This window comes from Hoplias malabaricus, chromosome 6 (genome assembly GCF_029633855.1).
Source record: "Hoplias malabaricus isolate fHopMal1 chromosome 6, fHopMal1.hap1, whole genome shotgun sequence".
NCBI lineage: Eukaryota > Metazoa > Chordata > Actinopteri > Characiformes > Erythrinidae > Hoplias > Hoplias malabaricus.
Window position 1 is genome coordinate 20127990 of NC_089805.1, and position 23237 is coordinate 20151226.

General features: G+C 37.6%; 1 protein-coding gene across 2 annotated transcripts in view; it reads left to right on the plus strand.

Annotated features, from left to right (window-relative positions):
• Window positions 1–18250, plus strand: part of cnot3b (CCR4-NOT transcription complex, subunit 3b) — a 30975-nt gene extending 12725 nt beyond the window's left edge. For both annotated transcript variants that reach the window (XM_066675449.1, XM_066675450.1), the window contains 15 exons: window positions 1578–1652; window positions 2865–2954; window positions 4743–4871; window positions 5022–5117; window positions 6390–6609; window positions 6967–7094; window positions 7374–7427; window positions 7747–8668; window positions 9367–9472; window positions 9758–9899; window positions 13512–13608; window positions 13804–14002; window positions 14494–14626; window positions 15041–15166; window positions 16712–18250. In XM_066675449.1, coding sequence (XP_066531546.1) covers window positions 1578–1652; window positions 2865–2954; window positions 4743–4871; window positions 5022–5117; window positions 6390–6609; window positions 6967–7094; window positions 7374–7427; window positions 7747–8668; window positions 9367–9472; window positions 9758–9899; window positions 13512–13608; window positions 13804–14002; window positions 14494–14626; window positions 15041–15166; window positions 16712–16810 — 2616 coding nt within the window. In that variant the 3' untranslated portion in view covers window positions 16811–18250. The remainder of the gene's footprint in view (window positions 1–1577; window positions 1653–2864; window positions 2955–4742; window positions 4872–5021; window positions 5118–6389; window positions 6610–6966; window positions 7095–7373; window positions 7428–7746; window positions 8669–9366; window positions 9473–9757; window positions 9900–13511; window positions 13609–13803; window positions 14003–14493; window positions 14627–15040; window positions 15167–16711) is intronic.
• Window positions 18251–23237: the final 4987 nt, after the last annotated feature.

A 23237-nucleotide genomic window follows, 5' to 3' on the forward strand; every position in this document is an offset into this window, starting at 1 on the left:
GTAAAAACATGCTAACTATTACAGTGCAGCTTGCCTCCAGGACCAGAGTTGAGAAACACTGAAATAGACAAATTGTTGAGAGGTAAGGGTAATCTGTCGCAGTCTTGCCCTCCTGTCATTAAAAGTTTCAGAGAGCTGAATGAAATTCTAATGTAGAACTTTTATATTGTGACAATATCGAATTGAATGTGGGCAAATTACCACTTCTGCTTTTATGTCTTTTTTTTCTCTCTTAATTTATCACATATTTGACAGTAACATTATATATATGTTGACTGGCGCTGAAGTTGATGAGTGATATCATAAAGTATATCCAACACAAACAACAAAAATGTGAATCACTCTACATACTCTATTTTTCAGTGCTTGATTGTTGTTAATCCTCAAAGTCCTTACACTACTCAATCTGCCCTCAGTGAAACACCACATACTTTCCAATTACACACCAATAGATAGCTCCATTCCTCAAAATCTCACAGACATTGCTTGCAAACTACTACATTGTGAGAGCTGGTGGGAGTTTCTCACACAATAAGTCTGTGTCTTAAACAGAAACAAGCAGATATCTATTGCTCTTTTATTGCCTCACAAGACAGCATTTTGAAATAAAGGTGTTTGTAACCGAGTAACGTTTAGAGACATGCTTTAAAGGCAGTGATATTCCAACATATTGCCAAGGCACATATACACTAATGCTTCCTTGCCAGAATAATTGTAACTTTGAGGATATTGGAACAAAAGCAGGCAACATTTTAAACAAGCATTAAATACAAACACTACTCTGTGCTGTCCTCCATTCCTTCAGAATACTGCCTCAGCTAAGTAGACATCACTCCAGTGGTTTCAGACACAGCCTGGATGTAAACAAACACAGCAGATGGTGCTGAAATAACCCCAGCTCAGCTCTCAATGGTTTACCAGCGTTCAGGCCTGACGTTAACGTGGCGTTTCACATGACAGTATTCAGAGTCGTAAATATTGAACATGTTTCATGTTTACAATATACAGTCAGGGTGGCCCCGTCTGCACTAAGAAAAGAGTGGAGGAGTAAAGACTGGATTCTGGACACAGGATAAACTGGGAAGATAATTGTTTACGAGGAGCAAATCGTCCTCTAAATCAGCCCCATTATCCTGTACCATGTCAAATTAATATTTCTATCCAAAACAGGATGCTATTATTGTCCTGTTTCTAATTCCCCTATCAATTTTAACTGCACAGAAATCCCACATACTTTCTCTGTGATTAAGCAATAGCATTTATGTTTATGTGCTCCCTCTAGCATACATATATTTATAAACACAGTCGTTGCTTGCTTGCTACTTTTATTTATTCATTCTGCATATAAATTATTTCCATTTTAATTATGCATTTTTTTAGCAGGTTTTGTTCTGATTAAGTAATATCTTTTTAAATATTATATGTACTTTAAGCTTGGGAGACAATACCAATGCTATTATTTTCACTTTACCTCCATGCTTTGCACAAATTATTTTGTACTGGTCAGCAATGTGTGTGTGTGTGTGTGTGTGTATGTCTGTGGCTGTGTGTTTGTGGCTGTGCCTTCTTCCCCTCAGCTTCACAATGCAGCCAATGCCAACCAAAAAGAGAAATATGAGGCTGACCTCAAGAAAGAGATTAAAAAATTACAGGTGAATAATTTGCACACATTTGATCACATTATACTTTTTGTGCATTGACTTTTAAGTGTGCTTTAATGCATTAGTTTATATTATTTTAAAAGAGGACTGTAACGGTCAGGTACTTTTATTTCTGTATATCTGTAGATTATTTCTGAGTATTTAATAATTTTATGGAATGATTTTTATATCCAGTTACGGTAAAAGGTTAGGCTTCTGTCCAGTCTAAAACTTCATATCCTGTCAAGTCTAGCTAATCCAAGCAGGTTCCTAACTCTGGGTTAGCAGTGAAGGAAGGCAAAGGAAGCAGTGGCTGTGACTGATATGGCTGCCTAATACCTAATTAGTATTGTGAGGAACTATTTTTATTTCAATAAGTAGCGATAACAAAGAAAAATGTATTTTGACAACTCCCCTTTTCATTGCATGTTAACAAATTAAACTTAAAATTTATTCTGGTTCACATTCAGGTCATGTAGTGAGCTACAATTATTACTATAAATAATACGTGCAGTATGGGAGATTGTAGGGCCCTCAACATCATTCTCAAATTACGGATTACATTTGGGGTTCTGATGCGCAGAAAAAAAAATAAGGAGCTATTTCAGACACAGTATGTTTTTCATCATTTTTAAATAAAACATTTTTTTCGTCATCTTTTGCTTGAATTTGGCACGAAAAAGAACTCTTAGAACACAGTCAAGCTTTTCACCATTGATTTCCCTTCAGATTGAATTTGAACTATATAAGATTTTATATTTGTTTATTTAGTTATTAATTTTTTTTGTCTATATGTTCTGGGGACTGCATCAAAATTTGTGTGGTAAGCAACTTTTTTATACTGCAGAAAATGTAGCAGACAGCAATTGGTTTTAAAAAAATATTCCATTTTAAATGCCTACTGTTTTTTAAATACTGTTCATGCTGACAGAAGCAAGTGTCTGAGAAGAACATTTCAACTGCTAAGAACAAACGTTTTATCTGGTTTATATTATATGGTTAATTTTGCTGTTCAAGGTGTGTTTATCATATTTGGTTGCTATGAGGTCGCTACCCTAGTCGTGTGTGTGTGTGTGGTCAATATTGTTAGGCCTCACAGGGCGAGTCCCTGCATGCTGGATTCAGGTGTACTCAAACTTTCTCCCTGCTTTTCCCCCCATGTCTATTTCTCTTTCCCTTTTTCTTTCATTTTTCTTTCCTTTGGCAATTGTTCTGGGTTGGCAGCGCCTTCGGGACCAGATTAAGACGTGGGTGGCCTCCAATGAGATCAAAGATAAAAGGCAGCTAGTGGACAACCGCAAACTCATAGAGACGGTGAGTGAGCATTTACAGTATCTTTTTTTTAAATTTAATTTTATGTATATTTTTATTTATTTATTTTAAATTACAATATGGCTATAATATATTATTTTTACTCCCTTGCAAAATACATGGTTTTATATGCTATATATCAGGTGTAGTATGTGGTGTAATGAAACACACTGCTCAATGTAGATTATTACAATAAGCAGGAATACTTACATGGTATTGAGTGAGCTGTGTCTACGTGTGCTCATGTAGTGTATAGACACACAAATTGACAGCCAACATATTGCAAGTGATAAGCTATGTTCCCCAGAGCTCTGATTTTGGCCCTCTGTTGTTCACTGTCTATATTTTGCAGAGTGGGGAAAAATTCTGTCCTTGCTATCTCAAATTTAATTGCTTTGCTGATCACCGTAAAATCTATATGAACATCAGTCCCACAGAAAAAATCCCATACTGGTTTTCTGTGTTTGAGAGTTAACTGTTATTATTGGTAACAAGTCAGCCGCCTCAGCCAACACTGACCACTTATTTGCTGTGAATGATACTCGGTGGTTGTTGTCCTTTCTGACCAACAAACGAAATCCCTAATACTGCATTTTGCCATTTTTGCATTATTACTTGCCTTCTGTACATTTTGTTTAGAGGACTGAAACACTGTTTTATGTTTTAGCTTGAAAAACTCAGTGCTCTCTCAAATGTATTAAAAATTCTGCAGCTAGAATCTTAGTACCTACTAAAACATCTGCTCATGTTTCCCTTAGTTCTTAAACAGATAGTGTGTGTGTGTGCTGTAAAATCCTGCTGTTAGCCTACAAAGCCCCGCATGGTCTTGTAGCCACCTACTTTTTTAAACTACTACTTCCATATGACCAATCTCACAAAATAAAACCCTCTGATTCTGGTCTTATAGCTTTGAAGGCAAGTCTTTTACTGTTGCTGCACCTACCCTCTGGAATTCGTTACTTGCACCACTCTATCTACTTACAAAGCCCTTTCTCAGAGTACATTCCCTCCTTCTTAAATACTAATTTACTTAGGAATTTTTTTTTTCTTAAAAAAATTAAAGCACCCCTTAAAAGTCATGTAGTGTCCACTTTGCATTAAAGATCAAAAGTGACAGCGGCACTCAGGCCTAAAATTTAGCTGACCTTTTCAGAAACTGAAGCATCACATGTTGAATTAATTTTGAGGAATAAAAACAAAAATGGCACGCCTTCACTTTCCCAGATGTGCTATCTTCTGCATATTAAATGAAAGTCCACACTAATGTACAGAAACTGTATATAGTGACAGTAAAAAGGTAGGGGTTCTTGAGCTAGTTAGATAAAAAGTATAATTAATCAGATGATTTTTTTTCCTGCTTTGTCTCTTGTGTGGGCAGCTGAAAACAATAAGCTAAAGAAGAAATGATTAATTTCTAAAATTCAAGCTGAAGTATCACTGTATGTATGCAACGTATATCAGCTATAAATAAATAAGTAATAAAATGCTGGATGGCAAAATGCTTGTATGGAACAAAACAAACAAAAAAAGTCATTAACTGCATTTCTACAATTGGAGAACATGATTTGCAGATCTCAAGGGGGAAAAAATAAGTTTACAGCTAAAATATATTTAATGTATTTTCAATCAGTAATGGCTTAATAATTCTTTATTGTTAAATACCTTACTCTCCAATGTACGTTTCCTTACTCTTGTTGCAAAGCCCATGTTCAATCCACACTTCGCCCATTTTAGTGCTTTGTTTCCTCAAGCACATTTTATTTAACTCATTCTGCATCTTTGTGTCTTTAGCAAATGGAGCGATTTAAAATTGTGGAGCGGGAAACTAAAACAAAAGCATACTCCAAAGAGGGACTTGGCTTAGCTCAAAAAGTAGACCCTGCACAAAAGGAAAAAGAAGAGGTTGGACAGTGGCTCACGGTAAGAATTACAAGTGTCTATTCAAGGCTTTATTCAGTTTATAATTTTCTGTTTATAACATCTAAACATTTCATCTCATTTAAGATTTGACTTCATATATTTGCAAAATTTAATCTGGTCATGCATTTCTTCTGTACTTGTATTTTACAGACTACAATAGACACATTAAACATGCAGGTGGACCAGTTTGAGAGCGAGGTGGAATCGCTTTCAGCCCAGACCAGGAAAAAGAAAGGGGATAAAGAGGTCAGTTCCATTCATTTATATCACCTTATTAGTGCAGGAGGGGTAAAGTCAGATGAAAGGGCATGTTGAAGCATGTTGGGCATTGCACATCTCTTGTTTGTTTAAAAGACTGAATGGCTGGAAGATCATTAGTTTGGATATAATGTCCTGCAGTCGCCTGGAAATAGGAGGAACAATTATGATTTCTCTTTCAGAAAGCAAACAAGTATTTTTACAGATGCACCTGGTTGCTGATTTTAAGTTTTGTTTAAGAACACCTACGATAGTAGGGATTTCTAACTTGCAGATAATTTTGAGTCATTGGAGCGTTCTTTGGGGAGGTTTAAAAATTGTTGGCAATATTGTGCCACAGCATATTTTGTAATTAGTCCTCCTAGTATGAGAACTTCTTTACTTTGTTTTTTGAGTAGTTGCGGAGCATTTAAGCAGACATGTTATGAAAAACTCCTTTTCAGTGCATTATCACATGAAATTGAGTATCTGTAGTAGTGCCTACTAACCTACAAACTTTGAAACATGACAACACAGTTTTATGGTTTGCCTAAGTCAGATAACTTGAGATAAATGTGTTATTTCTTATTTAAAATGCATAGACTTTAGAGATGTCCTGCCTCCTTGTCTGAGCATGTCCAATCACAGCGCTGGACCTGCATTCACGTGAGAGTGTTAAGATGAACTGTGAGAATGGACAAATAAGTGTACTGATTAAATATGGTGAAAATGAGATCTAAGAAGGAGAACAAGTAAAAATGTCTAAAAAAACTGCTCAATTACTTCTCTCCTTGCGATTCATTTTCAACTGACTAATTAGTGGCTGCCCCCTCCAGGGTGTATTCCCGCCTTGCGCCCAATGATTCCAGGTAGGCTCTGGACCCCCCGCGACCCTGAACTGGATAAGCGGTTACAGATAATGAATGAATGAATAATTAGTGGCTTATTCTAATTTAAAGGAACAGGCGTTGAACCAGTTGTTCTGAACAGGGCTTTTTAGACATGGGGGAACAGTGCTGTGGTGTTTGATCCTTGTGTTATTTTGAACAAAAAGCCTGCTACAAAATTTTCATTAAGACCCCAGAGAACTGTTACCTTGTTGAAAAGGGGTATACTATATGCCTTCTTTAATTCTGTGCTCTTTCAGACATAATCCCATAACCCCCCCAGTCCACATTATAGCGCTTGGATAAATTTCAATGTTTTTGCTGATATATGTTTGATCCTGATGTTGATGGATGACACTTTGGGTTCTGTTTTATTTTTTTTATCCCTGTTTAGAAGCAAGACCGGATAGAGGAGCTGAAGAGATTGATAGAGCGGCACCGATACCACATCCGTATGCTGGAAACCATTCTGAGAATGCTGGACAATGACTCTGTACAGGTGGATGCCATCCGCAAGATTAAAGATGATGTAGAGTACTATCTAGATTCCTCTCAGGACCCTGACTTTGAGGAGAATGAATTCCTCTATGATGACTTAGATCTGGAAGATATACGTAAGTATTTTTAAAGGCCTGGTTCTTGGAGTTCTTTCATGGTATTTAGTAAGATGTGCTGATAATTATAAAACTATTTTTCTTGTTAGTAAATAGTATTAAGCACGTAGTCTATCTTATCAACATCAAAGTGCATGCTTATCAAGACTGTTGACAATATACTAAGACACGGTTCATTTGTTTAGAGAACTGACTTGGTGAAATTAGTTGTTTTTTTTTTCATTTCAGGTTATAGATTACTTTTTATTTATTATTTTATTTATTATTTATTTTTTAAATATAAATGGCAATGACCATTGCTATTTCCCTTGTACTCTGTCACATTTATATATGTCATTGCTCACGTTTTCTTTGTAGCCCAGTCGTTGGTTGCTACGTCGCCGCCAGCTCACACTGAGGATGAAAGCTTTCCACACTCCAATTCCACACCAACCTCCACCACCTCATCTTCCCCCATCCCCCCTTCTCCAGCTACTTGCACTACGGTGAGCACTGCCATTATCCTGCTTCATTCTACTCTGTACAAATTATTATTATTATTATTGTGTTTTTTTTTTTTTTTTTAAGCATTTCAGGAAAGCATACCATTTTACAAGGCTGTAAAGCTACGTAAGACTTTATTAATAAGCTGAAATACAATATTGCATTTCTTTAAGTATTAGTGTGGTTCTTATATATGTGTCCGAATGTATGTTTGCATTTAGTTATGTCTCTTTTTTTTTTTTTTTTTTTTTTTTTTTTTTTTTTAATTTTCTTCCCTGGAGAATTCGGAGGATGACAAGAAGCGAGGACGTTCCACAGACAGCGAATTCTGCCAGGTAATTAAAAGGAAAAATGCATTAGGACGTGTTACATGGAACATAACGTAAGGCTTAGCACACACAAGAGCTGCTCAAGCCACACATAAGAAATGCTCAACAAAATCAAACTAAAAGTATCAAAATGTGATACATCTGAGAGAGTTGTCATAAGGTACATGTTACTTACAAGAATAGAATAATGTATATTTTTATTTCCAAAATTTTGTAAAATTAACTTTTTTTTGTAAAAAGTTTAGTGTATGTTTCTTTGAAATCGCTGAGCAGAGTTCTTCTACTAACTAATGCTGGTTTTCCTTTTTTCCCCCACCACATTCAGTCTCCTGTGAAGAATGGCAACCCATCATCTCTCTCCTCATCCTTGTCATCTTCCTCCTCCTCATCCTCAGGAGCCTCTTCGACCTCAGTGGTGTCTATGGTGACCATTGCCAGCAGTGGCAGCTCGGCAACTATAGGTAACAGCCTTCTGGGCAGCATGAGTGGCCTCCTTCAGAACTCTTGCAGCTACAGCTCTGCCATCCAGCAGCAAAGCCAGCAGCAGCAGCAGCAGAACCAGCCTAAAAACACAATTAACTCCCAATCCAGTGCTGCTTCCACAACATCTCACAATGTCCTCCTCCCCACCCCCAGTTCTGCCTCCTCCCCACCCAACACCAACACTCCTAGCTGCCAGGTGCAGCCTCCTCTGGGGCCAGCTTCAGTCTCCAGTCTGGCTCAGAACTTGGGCCTGGGCCTGGGCCTGGGCCTGGGGAAGAGTACTGTCACAGCAACAAGTGGTGCTAGCCAAATTCAAAGCCTCTGCCTCTCAGGGATGCAGTCATCCATGAACAGCTTGGCGGGGCCCTTGCGAAACTCCACCACCGCACCTTATGCGCAGGCTGCGGCCTCTGGCACAGGGTCTATCAGCTTACTAGGCTCTGTGGGTGTGAGCAGCACAAATTCTAGTGGAGGGGCACCTACTTTGGGAGCCAATGGAAGTGTACCTGCTGTGGGTCTCTTGGGACCAGCACCTGGTGTTGTGGGTGTCAGTAGTGGGATATTAGGTATTGGGTCTACGCAGACTGCTGTGCAGTCTTTGCCCCTGGTAACCCCCAGCCCTGTGGTAGGGGGCTTGGCACAGGGGAGCAGCGTGGGAGTCATCGGGAGCAACGGTGCAAACTCCGGTTCAGGAAGTTCAGCAAGTGTGGGAAATGCTGTGCTCCCACGCCCACCAAGTGGACAGAAGCAGAACAGCGGCACAAGTGAGTGGACAGTTGTCATTTATTACAAGGTGCTGGCTTTCACCCATCTCCCACTTTGTGTGCTTATTTCACTGTAAAAGTAGTTTTCATTTTTACTTTTCCAAAACCATGATTTTCTGACCTAACTGCTGTAGGTTGATTTACAAAATATGTGCATTGTTTTTGAATGTACTTTAAAACATTTTTTATGTACTACATCAAGATCCAAATGTGAGGAGCTATTGATTTTCCATTACAAAGGCCCTTAAAATTAAGATTAACCATTCATAATAGACCTAACTTACTATGCTTAATGCTTTCATGTGTTAATAGCCAAGTTAACCCAAGCTTACCTTAATCGCTAACTTACATAAACTAACAGGCAACTCTTAAGAGTTATAATCTTGGTTTAATAAAGAGCTGTCCTGCTTGTTACTGTTTAGATAAATAAATTGTAGGCAGTTAGTTGCTTCTTCCTGTAATATAATATTTACATTTACTCATATACTCAAAGTACAAGAATAATTAATAATTATTTATTATAATAAATTACAAGAATAAACATACTCAACTAGAGTTACCGGTGTAACTCATATTCTGCTACTGTGGAAGTAACAGGCATCTTGGCATCCTGGCAATCTGTGACTTTTCCTGTAGAACATCAGGCAACAATACTGCTGTTGAATGTTTGCTCAAGGCAACTTGTGTTTATCATCCAGCCTACAGTGCAGTAGTAGCAGAAAGCAATTCAGATACCGCCCTCAGCAGTGTCAGCCAATCACAAAACAGTCAAGCCTCATCATTAAATTCCACAACCAGTCTGCCGTAAGTATCCTCTCTTTGTCATCCAAGTTTGCACACAGTTAGAGCCCGGCACATCCTATTCCATGGTGTGTGGGGTGTAGGTTTTGTGCTACAGCAACTTCAAGATCTTCATCTTCTCTCTAATTTCTTTATTTAGAGCACCAGAATGGTTAGATCATGTAACATATATGTTCATTATATGTCAGTTTTATTATGGAATCTGCAGTAAAGATATTTGAAGCAATGGCAAATTCCCTCCTGGGAAACCTCTTTCAGATAAAACTGTCTATCTTTGTACACTGACAGTAAGGACGGCGGGTCCAGTCTTCTTGGGGCAATGACTCTCACTCCCAGTTCGCCTTCACCCTCATACAGTGAGAGTAAATCAAGTGGAAGCAGCCTAATCAATGGACCTCACTCCTACACACAGGCTGCTGATGCCATCAAGGTAAGACTCAAAAGTACTTTCCTTTTCATGACACAACATGGTTCGAATCTCAGCATCAATTGGAAATACATGTTTATTTTTTAGATTATTTCTTTAAAATTTGAACATCTGAATGGTTGGTTAACTGAAGGAAAAGTGAAAGACCATGGCTGAAACGTATCCCTGCTTCTCATTCTGTCCTAGAAATACACTTGTCACCTTCTCCCTTTTCACGATGTAATTTGTATCCCACCTCCTCCCCATCTTCTTCACTTCTTCCATGTCTGTATTTAGCCTGTATTGCAAATCATGGGGTCTGCAGAAGCCATTGAGAGTTCCAGTTCTGCGATCCTAACCTGAACTGCAGTCTATCTTCTACATCTAAACCCTCTATAGACTGCAGTTTCAGTAGTCTTATAAGATCAGGTAATGTCATGATCTGGCATGTCATTTTCTGACACTAAATCCAGGAGGATTATTGCTTTTTTGCAAGCCACTGTGCATCAAAACAGCAGTCTCCATGTGATATTTTGTTTGCAGGGTGAATTTCTTTTCCCATTTATTTATTTATTTCACGGCTTGTTTTTGCGTTTTGAGTTGAGTAGTGGTTAAAAACCACTCCAACGATATGGCACAACCCTTCAAGAGTCGCTGTCAGAAACATCATCAGAACACAAATAAAGCAGTTGATGTGCTGCCAGTCTGCAGAGAAGTGCTGTTGGATTTTAAAGTAATTAAAAGGGAGTTTGAAATTGTAATGAAAAAACACTTTATTAAAAATTCAAATGTTTCCTCACCATTGACTAGCTCTCCAGTCTGGTTGCATACTAGAAAATGGTATAATGTGTTTATTAAGCCCTTGTTAGTAAACGAGTAAATAAACAAGCTGTCTCGGCCCAGTATGCTAGGCTTGCTCTCTCTATCTGCTCATGGCACAGAAAAGGCTTCTGCATAGGCATCTGCAACTCCTTGCATTCAAAAGCACAAATTGAGACAAAGATATTGCTCTATTCCTGGTCCATACGTGTGTAATATTGACTTACTTCTGCTGTTTCTGATGGAAATATCTCCAATTTTGGGAGACAGTTAACTGCATTGCTGAAACTGCTACAAAAATAACTCGCGTTACAAATTAGTTTCTGTGTTAGTGAAAACAATGAGTAAAAACTTATAGAAAATTTCAACTTCAGGCACTTACAAACAACAACCATTTTTTCCCCCTCAAACATATAGTTCCACCTTTAAAAGATGTTACCTTCAGAACGTTAACAAACTGCATTTCCCCACAATCGTAGATGTCCCCTTTAAATGTAGGGCATTATAAGCCTTTAGAAGCCTTTGGCAATCCTGTATTATCACCCACTCCTGACTCCCTGTGATATAAATCTGAATTCAGCTGTTTTTTGTTACAAACTTAAATGTTGCAATAGCTGCAGGTGCTAGAGCAGGGGTCACCAATCTTATCCACAAAGGGCCGGTGTGGCTGCAGGTTTTTGTTCCAACCAAACAGAAGCACACACTCCGTGTTTTATCTGAAAGAAATGGCTCCCTATTCACTATTCCCTATATTATTCACTGTATAGAGCACTATTATAGGGGACTGAATTCAGGAGGGTAGGGAATTATTTCAAACTCTTCCTCATGTGGGATTTTACCAAACAACCCAGTGGATTATGGGTAATCTGATATCTGTTAGTGTATATGGGTCATACACTACTCTTTGCAGTGTAATTTGGGATTGTTTGAGTGCACTGAAAATTGTCCACTCTGTTTTCGGACACCTCCAAAATAGTGCACTTTATAGTGAATAGGGCACACTTTCGGACATAACATCTGTTTAACTGTTTAGAGAGGCAACTGGGTGATTCAACAATTAGAATCAGGTGTGCACTGCATAACTTGAATGAAAACCTGCAGCCACACCGGCCCTTTGTTTGTAAGATTGGTCACCCAGGTGCTACAGTGTAATTGCTTCACCATTTAAGGTGGATCTTGGAACTGGAAATTCTGAGACATCATTAAGCTACCATTTGAAAAATTATACGTATGACATAAATCGATACAATGCATTGAAACTACATTAAACAATACCATTGTCATCATATTTCTTAAAGGTGATGTTCATAATTTTAATCAGAAAACATTTTATAAACATCTGAGGATGTTTCCTCAACATTTGCTAGTTTTCTGGTTTGTTTGCATGATGGCAACCTGTATAATGTGTTTTTAAGAAACCCAAGTGTCAGTAAACGGTTAAAAACTAAACAAAAACAAAAGAGCTCTGTCCAATTGGGTAGGCTTTCTCTCTCTGCGCTCATGGCAAAGAAACAGCCAAGAGAGTCCTCCAGATGTTGAAAAGCATGAACTGAGATTAGGGTGTCGGTATATTAATGCTCCATAGGTGGGGGATATTGACTGACTTTTGCTGTTTTAGATTACTTAAAGTTGAATATATGCCAAATAATTGCATGAAAGTAAACACAGATCTAAAGTTCCACAAAACGAAACAACTTGATTTATAAATGAGTTTCTCTGTTAATTCAACAATTTGAACTTCAGCCATGTACAAACAAACATAAAATTCCACCTTAAAAGACATGGAGCTTCTGAACATAAACTAATATTTGTGGCTCTTTTTGGTTGCTTGTGCTGCCATCTTTCAACATGATTCACAAAGCATCCGTCGGCTGTCATTTGAAGTGTGCCCCTGAAATATTAAAGTTTCAAGGGGTATGTAATCCTACACCTTTGCTTTACCCGTTTCCTAGTAAGAATTGAGACATCCTACCCCTAGGCAAAACTGATGGGGTAGGGCTGCTCAAATCTACTGATCAAGCACATTACCCAACATTTTAAAAGAACAAGAATTTTGCCTCATGACCAAGAATTCTTTTAAGATTTATCTCTATGATGGTATTAACAGGACTATTAGCACACAGTGTGAAACCTTTAGGAATGGTCTTCACTTGAACACTAGGGATTAGCCCTTTAAGAATGGTTAGAAATTCTGATTATACAATTTATGATATCTGGCCATAATCTGTTTTTAATAAAGTCAAAGGTGACTGATGATTGTCGGTTTTAAATGGATTTGTCTAATAATGTGTTATTTGGACTCACTCAAACACTGAAAGATTTGTCCATTTCCTAGAAAACTGAAGTAGTAACACTAGCTCATTTACCCATGACTCATAGTCATTCTCAGTGCTCTTTTGACTAAAAAAGGAGTGTCTGGGAGACATGGGAAGACTACAGTGTAGTGTCTGGAGTAAAATACCTATAACTATGCTTTGTTTTCTTTTTTGTTTGTTTGTTTTTAAATAAATATATAAAATTATTTATTTTAGTCTGATTTATTTATAAAATGGGTGATATTACTTGGTGAGCTGATTATTTAGGCCTGTGGTGTAGTGTTTAAGTAGCTTCAGCATGAGAACCTTTTTAAAATATTCGTTTCTATCAAGTGAATTTTTTTTTATTTTAAATCGGAGCAGTTTTTCAAAGAGAAAAAATTGTAAGAATCTTGGCTGGATTGAGTATCTGGATGGGTGCAGCATAGGTGATTGGAAAAACTTGGTATCTCTACTTAGGGCAGGGGTTTTTAACAGTCTTTCTTACCTTTATCCTCATCAGGCCCAGGAGACACTAAGTTCTCTGAAATCAATGGCAGAGAGGGCAGCTCAGGGCTCAGGTTTAGAGGGAGAACTCTCTGAACTACATCTCAGTAGAGGTGAGTCTACAGTGTAAATACGTGCAAAAATGTTTTTTTTTTCCCACATGCATTCATGCTCTCTCAGAACATCAGCAACAGTATAAACACCTAGTATAATAGTATATTGTCTACTTATTGTAGCTATTATTATTTTTCGTCTTTATCTTTTACTTTAATCTCCCCCTCATGTTTTTTTCTTTCCTTTGGCTTTAGAAATGTTCACCAGCTCCACAGCACAATCTGGTCCCCCAGCAGCCCCTCAGTCTTCTCTTTCAGAGGTAAATGTTCCTCCATCACTTGGGGTCTGTCCTCTGGGACCTGTCCCCCTCTCCAAAGAGCAGGTCTACCAGCAAGCTATGCAGGAGTCAGCCTGGGCACATATGCCCCACCCATCAGACTCTGAAAGGATCAGGTACCTTTGAATATCCCTGCATATATGACTTCATTGGAACAATGTTAGAATGTAAAACATGGTAGTTTTTTGTACATTTTAAAGCACAATTTCTGTTTATTTGCTGAGTTTAATATAAAATACAAAATAATATACATTTTGCATAAGGCCCACCCTCTCCGCTATATTAAACTCAGCAATAGTGCATTTTAAATTAGCAGAAAGTGAGTACATATTTTTGTTTTTAAAAAATCACCAAGTTTTTTAAATATGGACAGCCAAACTTTCATGCAACTATATCTTCAAAAGAGATTTTGACAGACAGGTGCAGCCTTTTGAGCCCGATATTTAACGGTTTTTCTAGTGGATTATTTTATGGTGTGTTTATATCTGTGTTTGTGGTGAACACCTGTTTCCTTTGGCTATGCTGTACTTACATCATGTGTAATACATGCAGTTAAAAAAAAAAAGATGCTTTAACCACACTTCCTGTGTCTCTCTTCCACTCTTAGGCAGTACTTGATGAGGAACCCCTGTCCCACATTGCCTTTCCACCACCAGGTGCCGCCACCACATTCAGACTCTGTGGAGTTTTACCAGAGGCTATCTACAGAAACACTTTTCTTCATCTTCTACTACCTAGAGGTGGGTGAATTTGCTTTTGATTCCTTTGCAGAGAAATGGAGAATACATAGTTATGAACAGTGTACTCACAATGAAAAGAAAAATGAGAATGAGCTTCTCATCTACAGTATCTGCTTGTGTTACATCATATACATCAGTCCATTTTCATTGGTTGTGCTTCGTAAAGGTTAGTGGAAAGTAGATAAAAGTTCACTTTGGTTGAACTTTGAGCACAGCAGCAAAGCGAAGCGACAAAGTGGCAAAACTGCACATTGCGCTTTGCTCACGGAAGTGCAGCGGCAGAGTGAAGCGGTGCCGCTCTCGCCATAGAAAAACAATGCCAATGTAGAGGTAAAGCATTTTTTCTGCGTATCATGTGAAAGCACCCTAAGAGATGCATTGTTAAATAACCCTTATATCTTTCCCTATCCATAGGGCACAAAGGCCCAGTATTTAGCAGCCAAGGCCTTGAAAAAGCAGTCATGGAGGTTCCACACAAAGTACATGATGTGGTTTCAGAGACATGAAGAGCCTAAGACCATCACTGATGAGTTTGAACAGGTGAGACTCGGTGCTCCATATGGTTTAGATGGGGTGAAGTTTTTTTTTTTTTCTCTCCCCCCTTCATTCAGAGATTTCTGCTTCTTACACACCATTGCACTTACATTAAATACACTGAAGGTAAGGATTAAGGATGTGGCCATTGGCTTTTGTTACCACCTTTGTAGTTTTCGAAGATATCCTGTGAGAGTGGAAACATTGGTTAGGTGCTTTTAAACTGTCTGTCAAGCACAAATGACATTTCAAGTTAAATATTATGACAGATGTCCAAAAAACATCTCCAAGAAGGTGATTTGAGGCTAAATCACTGAAGCAAAACACCATCTGTCACTGATCCTGCAGAGAGTTAATATGCAGTGTCTGCTTTATTTTTATATTTATGTAAAACAAAGACGAGTTGGCCTTGTTGTGTTCAGAGTTGTCCTTTAAGTTAACACAATTTCATGGCCAAAGCTCGGCTAGGACGTCATAGAAATCAAGGGCAACCACTGAAGCTTGAAAATAAAGCCCTGAAGCCCATAATTTTAACCTTTTAACTATACAGCATACGATGAAATTTGCCTGTTTCTGAAATGTTGCACAAGCCTAGTCTTCCTAAGTATCTACAAATCATGTAAAGAAATAACTGGTTTGGATTGAGGGATATTTATTTGTTTCCTTTGCAGATATTTTGCATGTTTTAACTCACACAACAAAGATCCTGCACTCTACAGGGAAATCTTTTTATAGTAAACATACCAGTTTCAGTGTATAAATTGTACACTATATAGCCAAATATTTTAGACACTTATTCACCCCTTTTTTCCTTCTGAAATCAAATGTATCACATGGGAACAACTCATTTTGCTGGAGTAACCATCTGGACCCTTCTAGGCTTTACACTTATCAGCAATGAATTCACCCTCAAGTAGCATCATTCCCTCTGCTAAAGGGATGTCTACACTATCAGAGAAACTGCCACTGTGGTGGTAATCTCATATTTACATATTAGTTAGGGAACTTAACTGTACCACATTCTATATTATTTTTTTTTTAAGTTGAGTTCATATGCACCATTTTATCTCCAAGACATATATTTTATTTTACACAGTTCTGTAATGAAAGCTCTGAACACACACACTTTTTATAGGTATATTTTTCTACCTTTAGTGGCAGTTATGTATGTGTACAGTACCTTTTTTTTCTGAGAGTGTACAAGCTTTTGGAAATGTGATGTGATATATATATTGCATTTTAAAGTGAGGAATTCAAAACAGAGCAAGCTTACACTATAAAGTATCATGTAAACAGGTTTTACCGTATACAATGTAACTGAGATTATTATTTTTTTCACCAGAATTGGTTTGCTTAAAATGTGTGCACTTAGATATTTTGGCTGGTTGAAATGTTGTTTAAGACCTTAGACCTATACAAGTATATTTCTTAGGGGATTTAATATTAATCAAATTTAAATGTAAGCCGGTGTTGGTGAATTTTTTTTTTTTTTTTTTTGGCCATTATCAACACTCGGCTGCATTAATGTTCTTACTTTTCTGTGTACCTTAGGGAACATATATTTACTTTGACTATGAGAAGTGGGGCCAGAGAAAAAAAGAAGGATTCACGTTTGAGTACAGATACCTCGAGGACCGGGACCTCCAGTGACAGAAAGACAATACAAACTGCAGACTACTGTCGACATTCCTGGACTGAATCTTCACTCTCACACACACTGTTGGGGTGACTCAGATGTTTTGCGAGGCTGTTTTATGTCTCGTTGGTGCATATTGCCTTCGGAGCTCCTCCCACTACCTACGAACTCCATTAACTCCATTTTTTTTTTTTATAAATAAATGTTTCTCAACTTAATTTAGACATTCGTAGCTTGTTGCCTTGATTTTGAAGCCCATACATTTAGAAACACCAAACATGCTTGAGCCAAAGAGAAATGAACATATGATATGTAGTCCAACAAACAGACAAAAAGTAAAATAGCATTCTTGATAGCCGTTTTAAGGACAAGTCCATGATAAGTATCAGAGTTTTAACACAGCAGAATAATCAGTTGTGAAAGATAACATTGAATCCATTCTTGAAACTGCTATCATTGTGTTAAAGCTGGATGAACTGGACTGCCCTGAATTTGTTTACCACCAGCAAGAACAGAAATGCTATTTCCTTCCATTAAAATAACATTTTCTTTTTAAATGAAAGCGGGGGATTTCAATTTCATGTCACAGGCTAATGTTCAATTGTAACCACAATACACTCTCTTCATTGTAGCTGTCAGTATCCGCCCCACAGTTCTTATAAAAGTGTTTTTTATAATCTGTAGGAAGTGTGTGATGGAACAGGATTGAATCGCACCAGCACTAAAAACTTTTGGTTTGTTTACATTAGTGACAAGCAGTAAAGAAGAGCTCACTCAAACTGAGCATGTTACGATCAGAAAGATGGAGGAAAAAGACAAAACGGCTGTAATTATTTTGAATGACACTTCCATGACAGTGAGTAAGGATCATGCAGAGAATTTTTTACGTTAATGTAAAGAAATAACATTATTTTGAGCACTAGCATTTTCTGGTTATGATTACACATGCTGCTCTCACCTGGACATTCAGAAATAAAAGATATGCTTTTCTGAAGCATGGTTAGTATCCTTTGAAGCCCCAGTGATTTCCCCTTTATCTGCCAGTAATCTGTTTAATTTCACAAAGGTTCTCAGCAATGTTTTCCAGTGTTCCGAGTGCCATCTCAAAAGGTTTTTTTTTATTATTATTATAATTTTATTGTCACAGAATATCTGAAGGGCATAGACATTTTGCAAATCTGATTTTTTTTGTTTAAATCACATGAGCTCTGGTGTCTCGTATCCAGATGGTAATTGGCCATTTTTTTTTTTATGTTTTCTGGAGAGCGTACTGTATGGAAGAGAACTGAAATGTGAATTATATATATATATTTTTTTTTTCCTAACTGGAAAAATGGTGTACAGAACATTCTTCCAACTCCTGTCCCCCCCCCCCCCATTCTCAACTGAAGAGCATGGAAAATGACACTTGTAAAGTGGACGGGAGTTAAAACGTTACACAAATTACAATGAAAAAGGATTGTAAAATATTAATAAAGAAATTACTTTTCAAGGAATTTATGTGTTTAGATTATTATTATTATTTTTTTTGTCTAATGAAAATGGACATTAAAAAACTGCCACATTATGAGCGTTTATATAGTTTTGAGTCATTTCATAATCAAAATAGTCACTTAAAACGTGTGGAATGTTTCCTCTTAGTAAGGTTGTAATTTAGATTTTTGTCCCAATTATATTCAATAATAATGCACATATAGGATCTGTTCATCATTAAAGTCTCTGTACATAAGAGGATTCTTTTCTACTTGTAGATGTTTTACGTTTATAAGCACAGAAAACATTGGCACTTAAGTGTCTTAGCCACTTGATAGTTATGTGTCTTTTTAATGGCACCGTTACTTATCCCTGATGGCTCCTTAAATTTTACAATAGAAAAATAGCACATTCAAGAGATTTTAGACTTGCATTATCAGATATTAATCAGATGGAGAGCAATACACTGCGTGAGTAGAAGCCAATATCCTTCATTCATTATCCATAACCATTTTATCTTGTTTAGGGTTGCAGTGTGCATTGCAGAAACATCCTGGACTGGGCAGCAGTCCATCACAGGCCTTCACACACTCACACAGCCTCTCACATCTATGGTCAAATTTACACAGCCAATCCACTTGTGGGTGGAAACTGGAAACCTGTGCAGAAAAGGTTGAGAACACAGCAAACTCTTCACACAGGAACTGAACTCTCAGCTCCACAACCCTGGAGTTGTATGGCAGCAACACTACCAGCAGAGTTAATTTTATACCTTTAAACAAATAAACTGGCATATGTTCTGAAAAAATTCTAGTTCTCAAATTTAATTTTTGTATTAGGTCTTTAGAAACCATAGGTTTCAGTAAGCAGGTGGCTTACTGAATTCAATTTGTCATGCTAAAGATATGCTGAAGTTAGCATGACAAGACAACTATTTATATAGCACATTTAAAAGATAACAAGTATTGATGAAAGTGCTGCACAATAAAATAACCAAATTAAGGATAAATTGGGGAAAAAAATTAAGATAACAGGTGTACAATGAACAGAGGTGTAATAATAATAATAATAATAATAACAATAAAAAGCCTATAAAACAAACAGGAGAACACAATATTTCTGAGAGGATTCAAATGCCAAGGCAAGTAAATGTGTTTTTAAATTTGTCATAAAAATTTTTTATGTGGGAGAGGCTTTTAAGAATATTGAATAATGGAAATAATGGAATATTGTTCCATAGTTTTGGTGTAGCAACAGGAGTAGTGAACACAGCATATTAGATATACAGGTGCTGGTCATAAAATTAGAATATCATGAAAAAGTTGATTTATTTCAGTAGTTCCATTCAAAAAAGAAACTTGTATATTATATTCGTTCATTACAGACATACTGATATATTTCAAGTGTTTATTCATTTTAATTTGATGATTATAACTGACAACTAATGAAAACCCAAATTCGCTATCTCAGAAAATTAGAATATTGTGAAAAGGTTCAATATTGAAGACACCTGGTGCCACACTCTAATCAGCTAATTAACTCAAAACACCTGCAAAGGCCTTTAAATGGTCTCTCAGTCTAGTTCTGTAGGCTACACAATCATGGGAAAGACTGCTGACTTGACAGTTGTCCAAAAGTCAACTACTGACACCTTCAATCAGGGCCAGACACAAAAGGTCATTGTAAAGAGGTTGGTTGTTCACAGAGCTCTGTGTCCAAGCACATTAATAGAGAGTCGAAGGGAAGGAAAAGATGTGGTAGAAAAAAGTGTACAAGCAATAGGGTAACCACACTGGAGAGGATTGTGAAACAAAACCCATTCAGAATGTGGGGGAGATTCATAAATATTGGACTGCAGTTGGAGTCAGTGCTTCAAGAACCACCGCGCACAGACGTTTGAAAGACATGGGTTTCAGCTGTTGCATTCCTTGTGTCAAGCCACACTTGAACAAGAGACAGCATCAGAAGTGTCTTCCCTGGTGTCTCACTTCATGCTTCCTGCTGCTGAGCAACTTCATGGAGATGCAGATTTCATTTTTGAACAGGACTTGGCACCTGCACACAGTGCCAAAGCTACCAGTACCTGGTTTAAGGACCATGGTATCCCTGTTCTTAATTGGCCAGCTAACTCGCCTGACCTTAACCCCATAGAAAATCTATGTGAAGATTGTGAAGAGGAAGATGCAATACACCAGACCCAACCATGCAGAAGAGCTGAAGGCCACTATCAGAGCAACCTGAGCTCTTAAAACACCTGAGCAGTGCCACAGACTGATCCACTCCATGCTACACTGCATTGCTGCAGTAATTCAGGCAAAAGGAGCCCCAACTAAGTATTGAGTGCTGTACATGCTCATACTTTTCATGTTCATACTTTTCAATTGGCCAGCATTTCTAAAAATCTTTTTTTTGTCTTGGTCTTAAGTGATGTTCTAATTTTCTGAGATACTGAATTTGGGGTTTTCATTAGTTGTCAGTAATAATCATCAAATTAAAATAAACATTTGAAATATATCAGTCTGTCTGTAATGAATGAATATAATATACAATTTTCACTGTTTGAATGGAATTTCGTGATTTCTAATTTTATGACCAGCACCTGTACAACTAGGTACCACACCATATAAAGCCTTAAAGACGAGCAGTAAAACTTTACACTACACTAGATGTGGCTTATAAAAGAAGATTTTTTGAATGCATTTTTTCCTACATTCAATTTCTAATGTATGAAATTTCATTAAGATGTGACAGTTAAGGAGAACTGTTGTAATCAAGGCCAGATCTGAAAACTCACATTGAGATCTCACATTGAGTTACATTGAGACCAAATTACAGTAAAGGACTTGCAGGTTTAGTTGACAGGTGTGGGGGAGAGCTGTGCTATGCAGAATCCATTCATTCAATCCAGTGGGAAAAAAATCTTTAGAGAATATGGCTTCTACAACAGGATGACAATCTAAAACAACAAAAAATACACCATGCTTAATAAATTAACCTTTGTGTTTATTCAATGGATTTATTAGGGAGGGTGACTTTGTGCTAGCTCCTTTTTTTGGCACAAGGCCACTATATCATTGTATAAACTGCCCCTAAGTTCTTTAGTACCAGAAAACCTATAAGTATGGAGTGTCTGTTATAGGAGTCATATTTTGTATTAATTTCACTATTCTGTTTTCACTATTATTTTTCAGTGCCTAATACAAAGTGTGAGCTATGGCACTTTTTATGGCATGGGGAGCTGTGGCCTAATGGATAGAGAAGATGGGATTGGAGTGAAGGAACAGCACTGTCCTCCTCCCTGATTCTATGGCTAAGGTGCCCTTGAGCAAGGCACAGAACCCACAACTGTTCCGCGGGCACCGAGGGTGGCTGCCCCCTGCTCTAGGGGTGTATTCACTGCCACAGATGCATTAAATGTGGAAGACACATTTCGTTGTAAAATGACAATTTATTGAACATTATTAATCAATTATCAGTCAATTTAGGATTGGCAGGATATTATTGCAGGTTCTGTAAGAGGTCTGCTATAATTGCTTCTGCCTTTACTAAACTGCTAAGTAGTTCCTGTCCTTTAACCTATTCTCCAACCTGTTACAATCTGTTGTGCTCCTGTGTTAGCTGCCCATAATTATGATCATTTTAATTACTCACCATCTGTTAAATAATTCCACTATTATAAAATAGAAATGGGCCTTTTTATTAGCTCTGCAACACTTCAAAGTGTATGTTTAATCAAGATCACAAATGCTCATGGTCTACCGACCATAACCTGTTTGTATTTTTGAATCATATGAACAAATCAAAAGGTTTTGTGTTACATTCTTGTCAACCCTAAACGGAAGATTCAAAATTTGGTTTAAAGTTGCAACATTTGTAAAGTTGTTGGGTAATCTCCACAAGCATGTAGGACAGAGTAGTGGCAATAATAGTAGAGGCCCTGTGATCATAGCATGTGATATGACAGAATATGTGGAATATAGTCTGTTATATTGTATCTTCAGTGAGTTCAATTCAAGAGAAATTATATTCAAATGCATAATTGCGAAGGAGATGGAAATCTGAAGACTTAAATTCAAAAGCAACAATTCAGATGAATAATTTCAGTGCAAAAAAATTCAGTGCTACAAATTCAAAGGTGGTAATATTTCAAAGCCTGATGAGACCGATATGCTTTCATAGATCCTCCACACAAATCATACGTGCGCTTTGGGGTCCTATGGGATCCTGACCACTGAAAAGCAGGGTAAAATTGTGATGAGGAAAAAAAATGCAAGAAAACAGGTGGACTGCAGTCTGTAATTGTATAACTACAAACTGCTCCTGTATGGTCAGTGGGGCAGATAAAATGAACATATGTATACACAAGGTAGATGTTCTTAATCCAGAGATTGTTCAGTGTATATATAAAGAGACCTTCTAGGTCTGTGATTTTTCATTCTTTTGCATTTTTCTGTGAATGTGTGTGTCATACCCATAATCCCACGTATTCATGTCTGTGTGTTTATAATGCATATTGTACAGGCCAACAGCTGCAGGACTGTTGACTCATCTACTTGGTGTGTGTTTGAGCATGTGTGCTGGTTCAGAGGACTTCTGGCAGGTTTACCACAGAGAAGCTCCCACAGCGACAGGGCTGACCTCACCAATGCCCCAAGAAAAGCAGAAGAATTTCTCTCTCTCACACACACACACACACACACACACACACACACACACACACACACACACTCAATCTCACTGATGATCTCTTGCCAACATTATCCCTGCAAACTGGCCTGCTCATGCCCTGTGTCTTCAAACAGTAGTGTGACATTAGAGTAGAAGTCTCCTACCACCCTTTCTCCTTGTTCCTCCAGAAGTGACAGTCATCCCAGGCTCTTGTAGACTCCACACTGCCCCCAAATCTACATCTATATCACAGACCAATAATTAGGGCCAGTCTAGGGTTTATGAAAACAACAACAAATA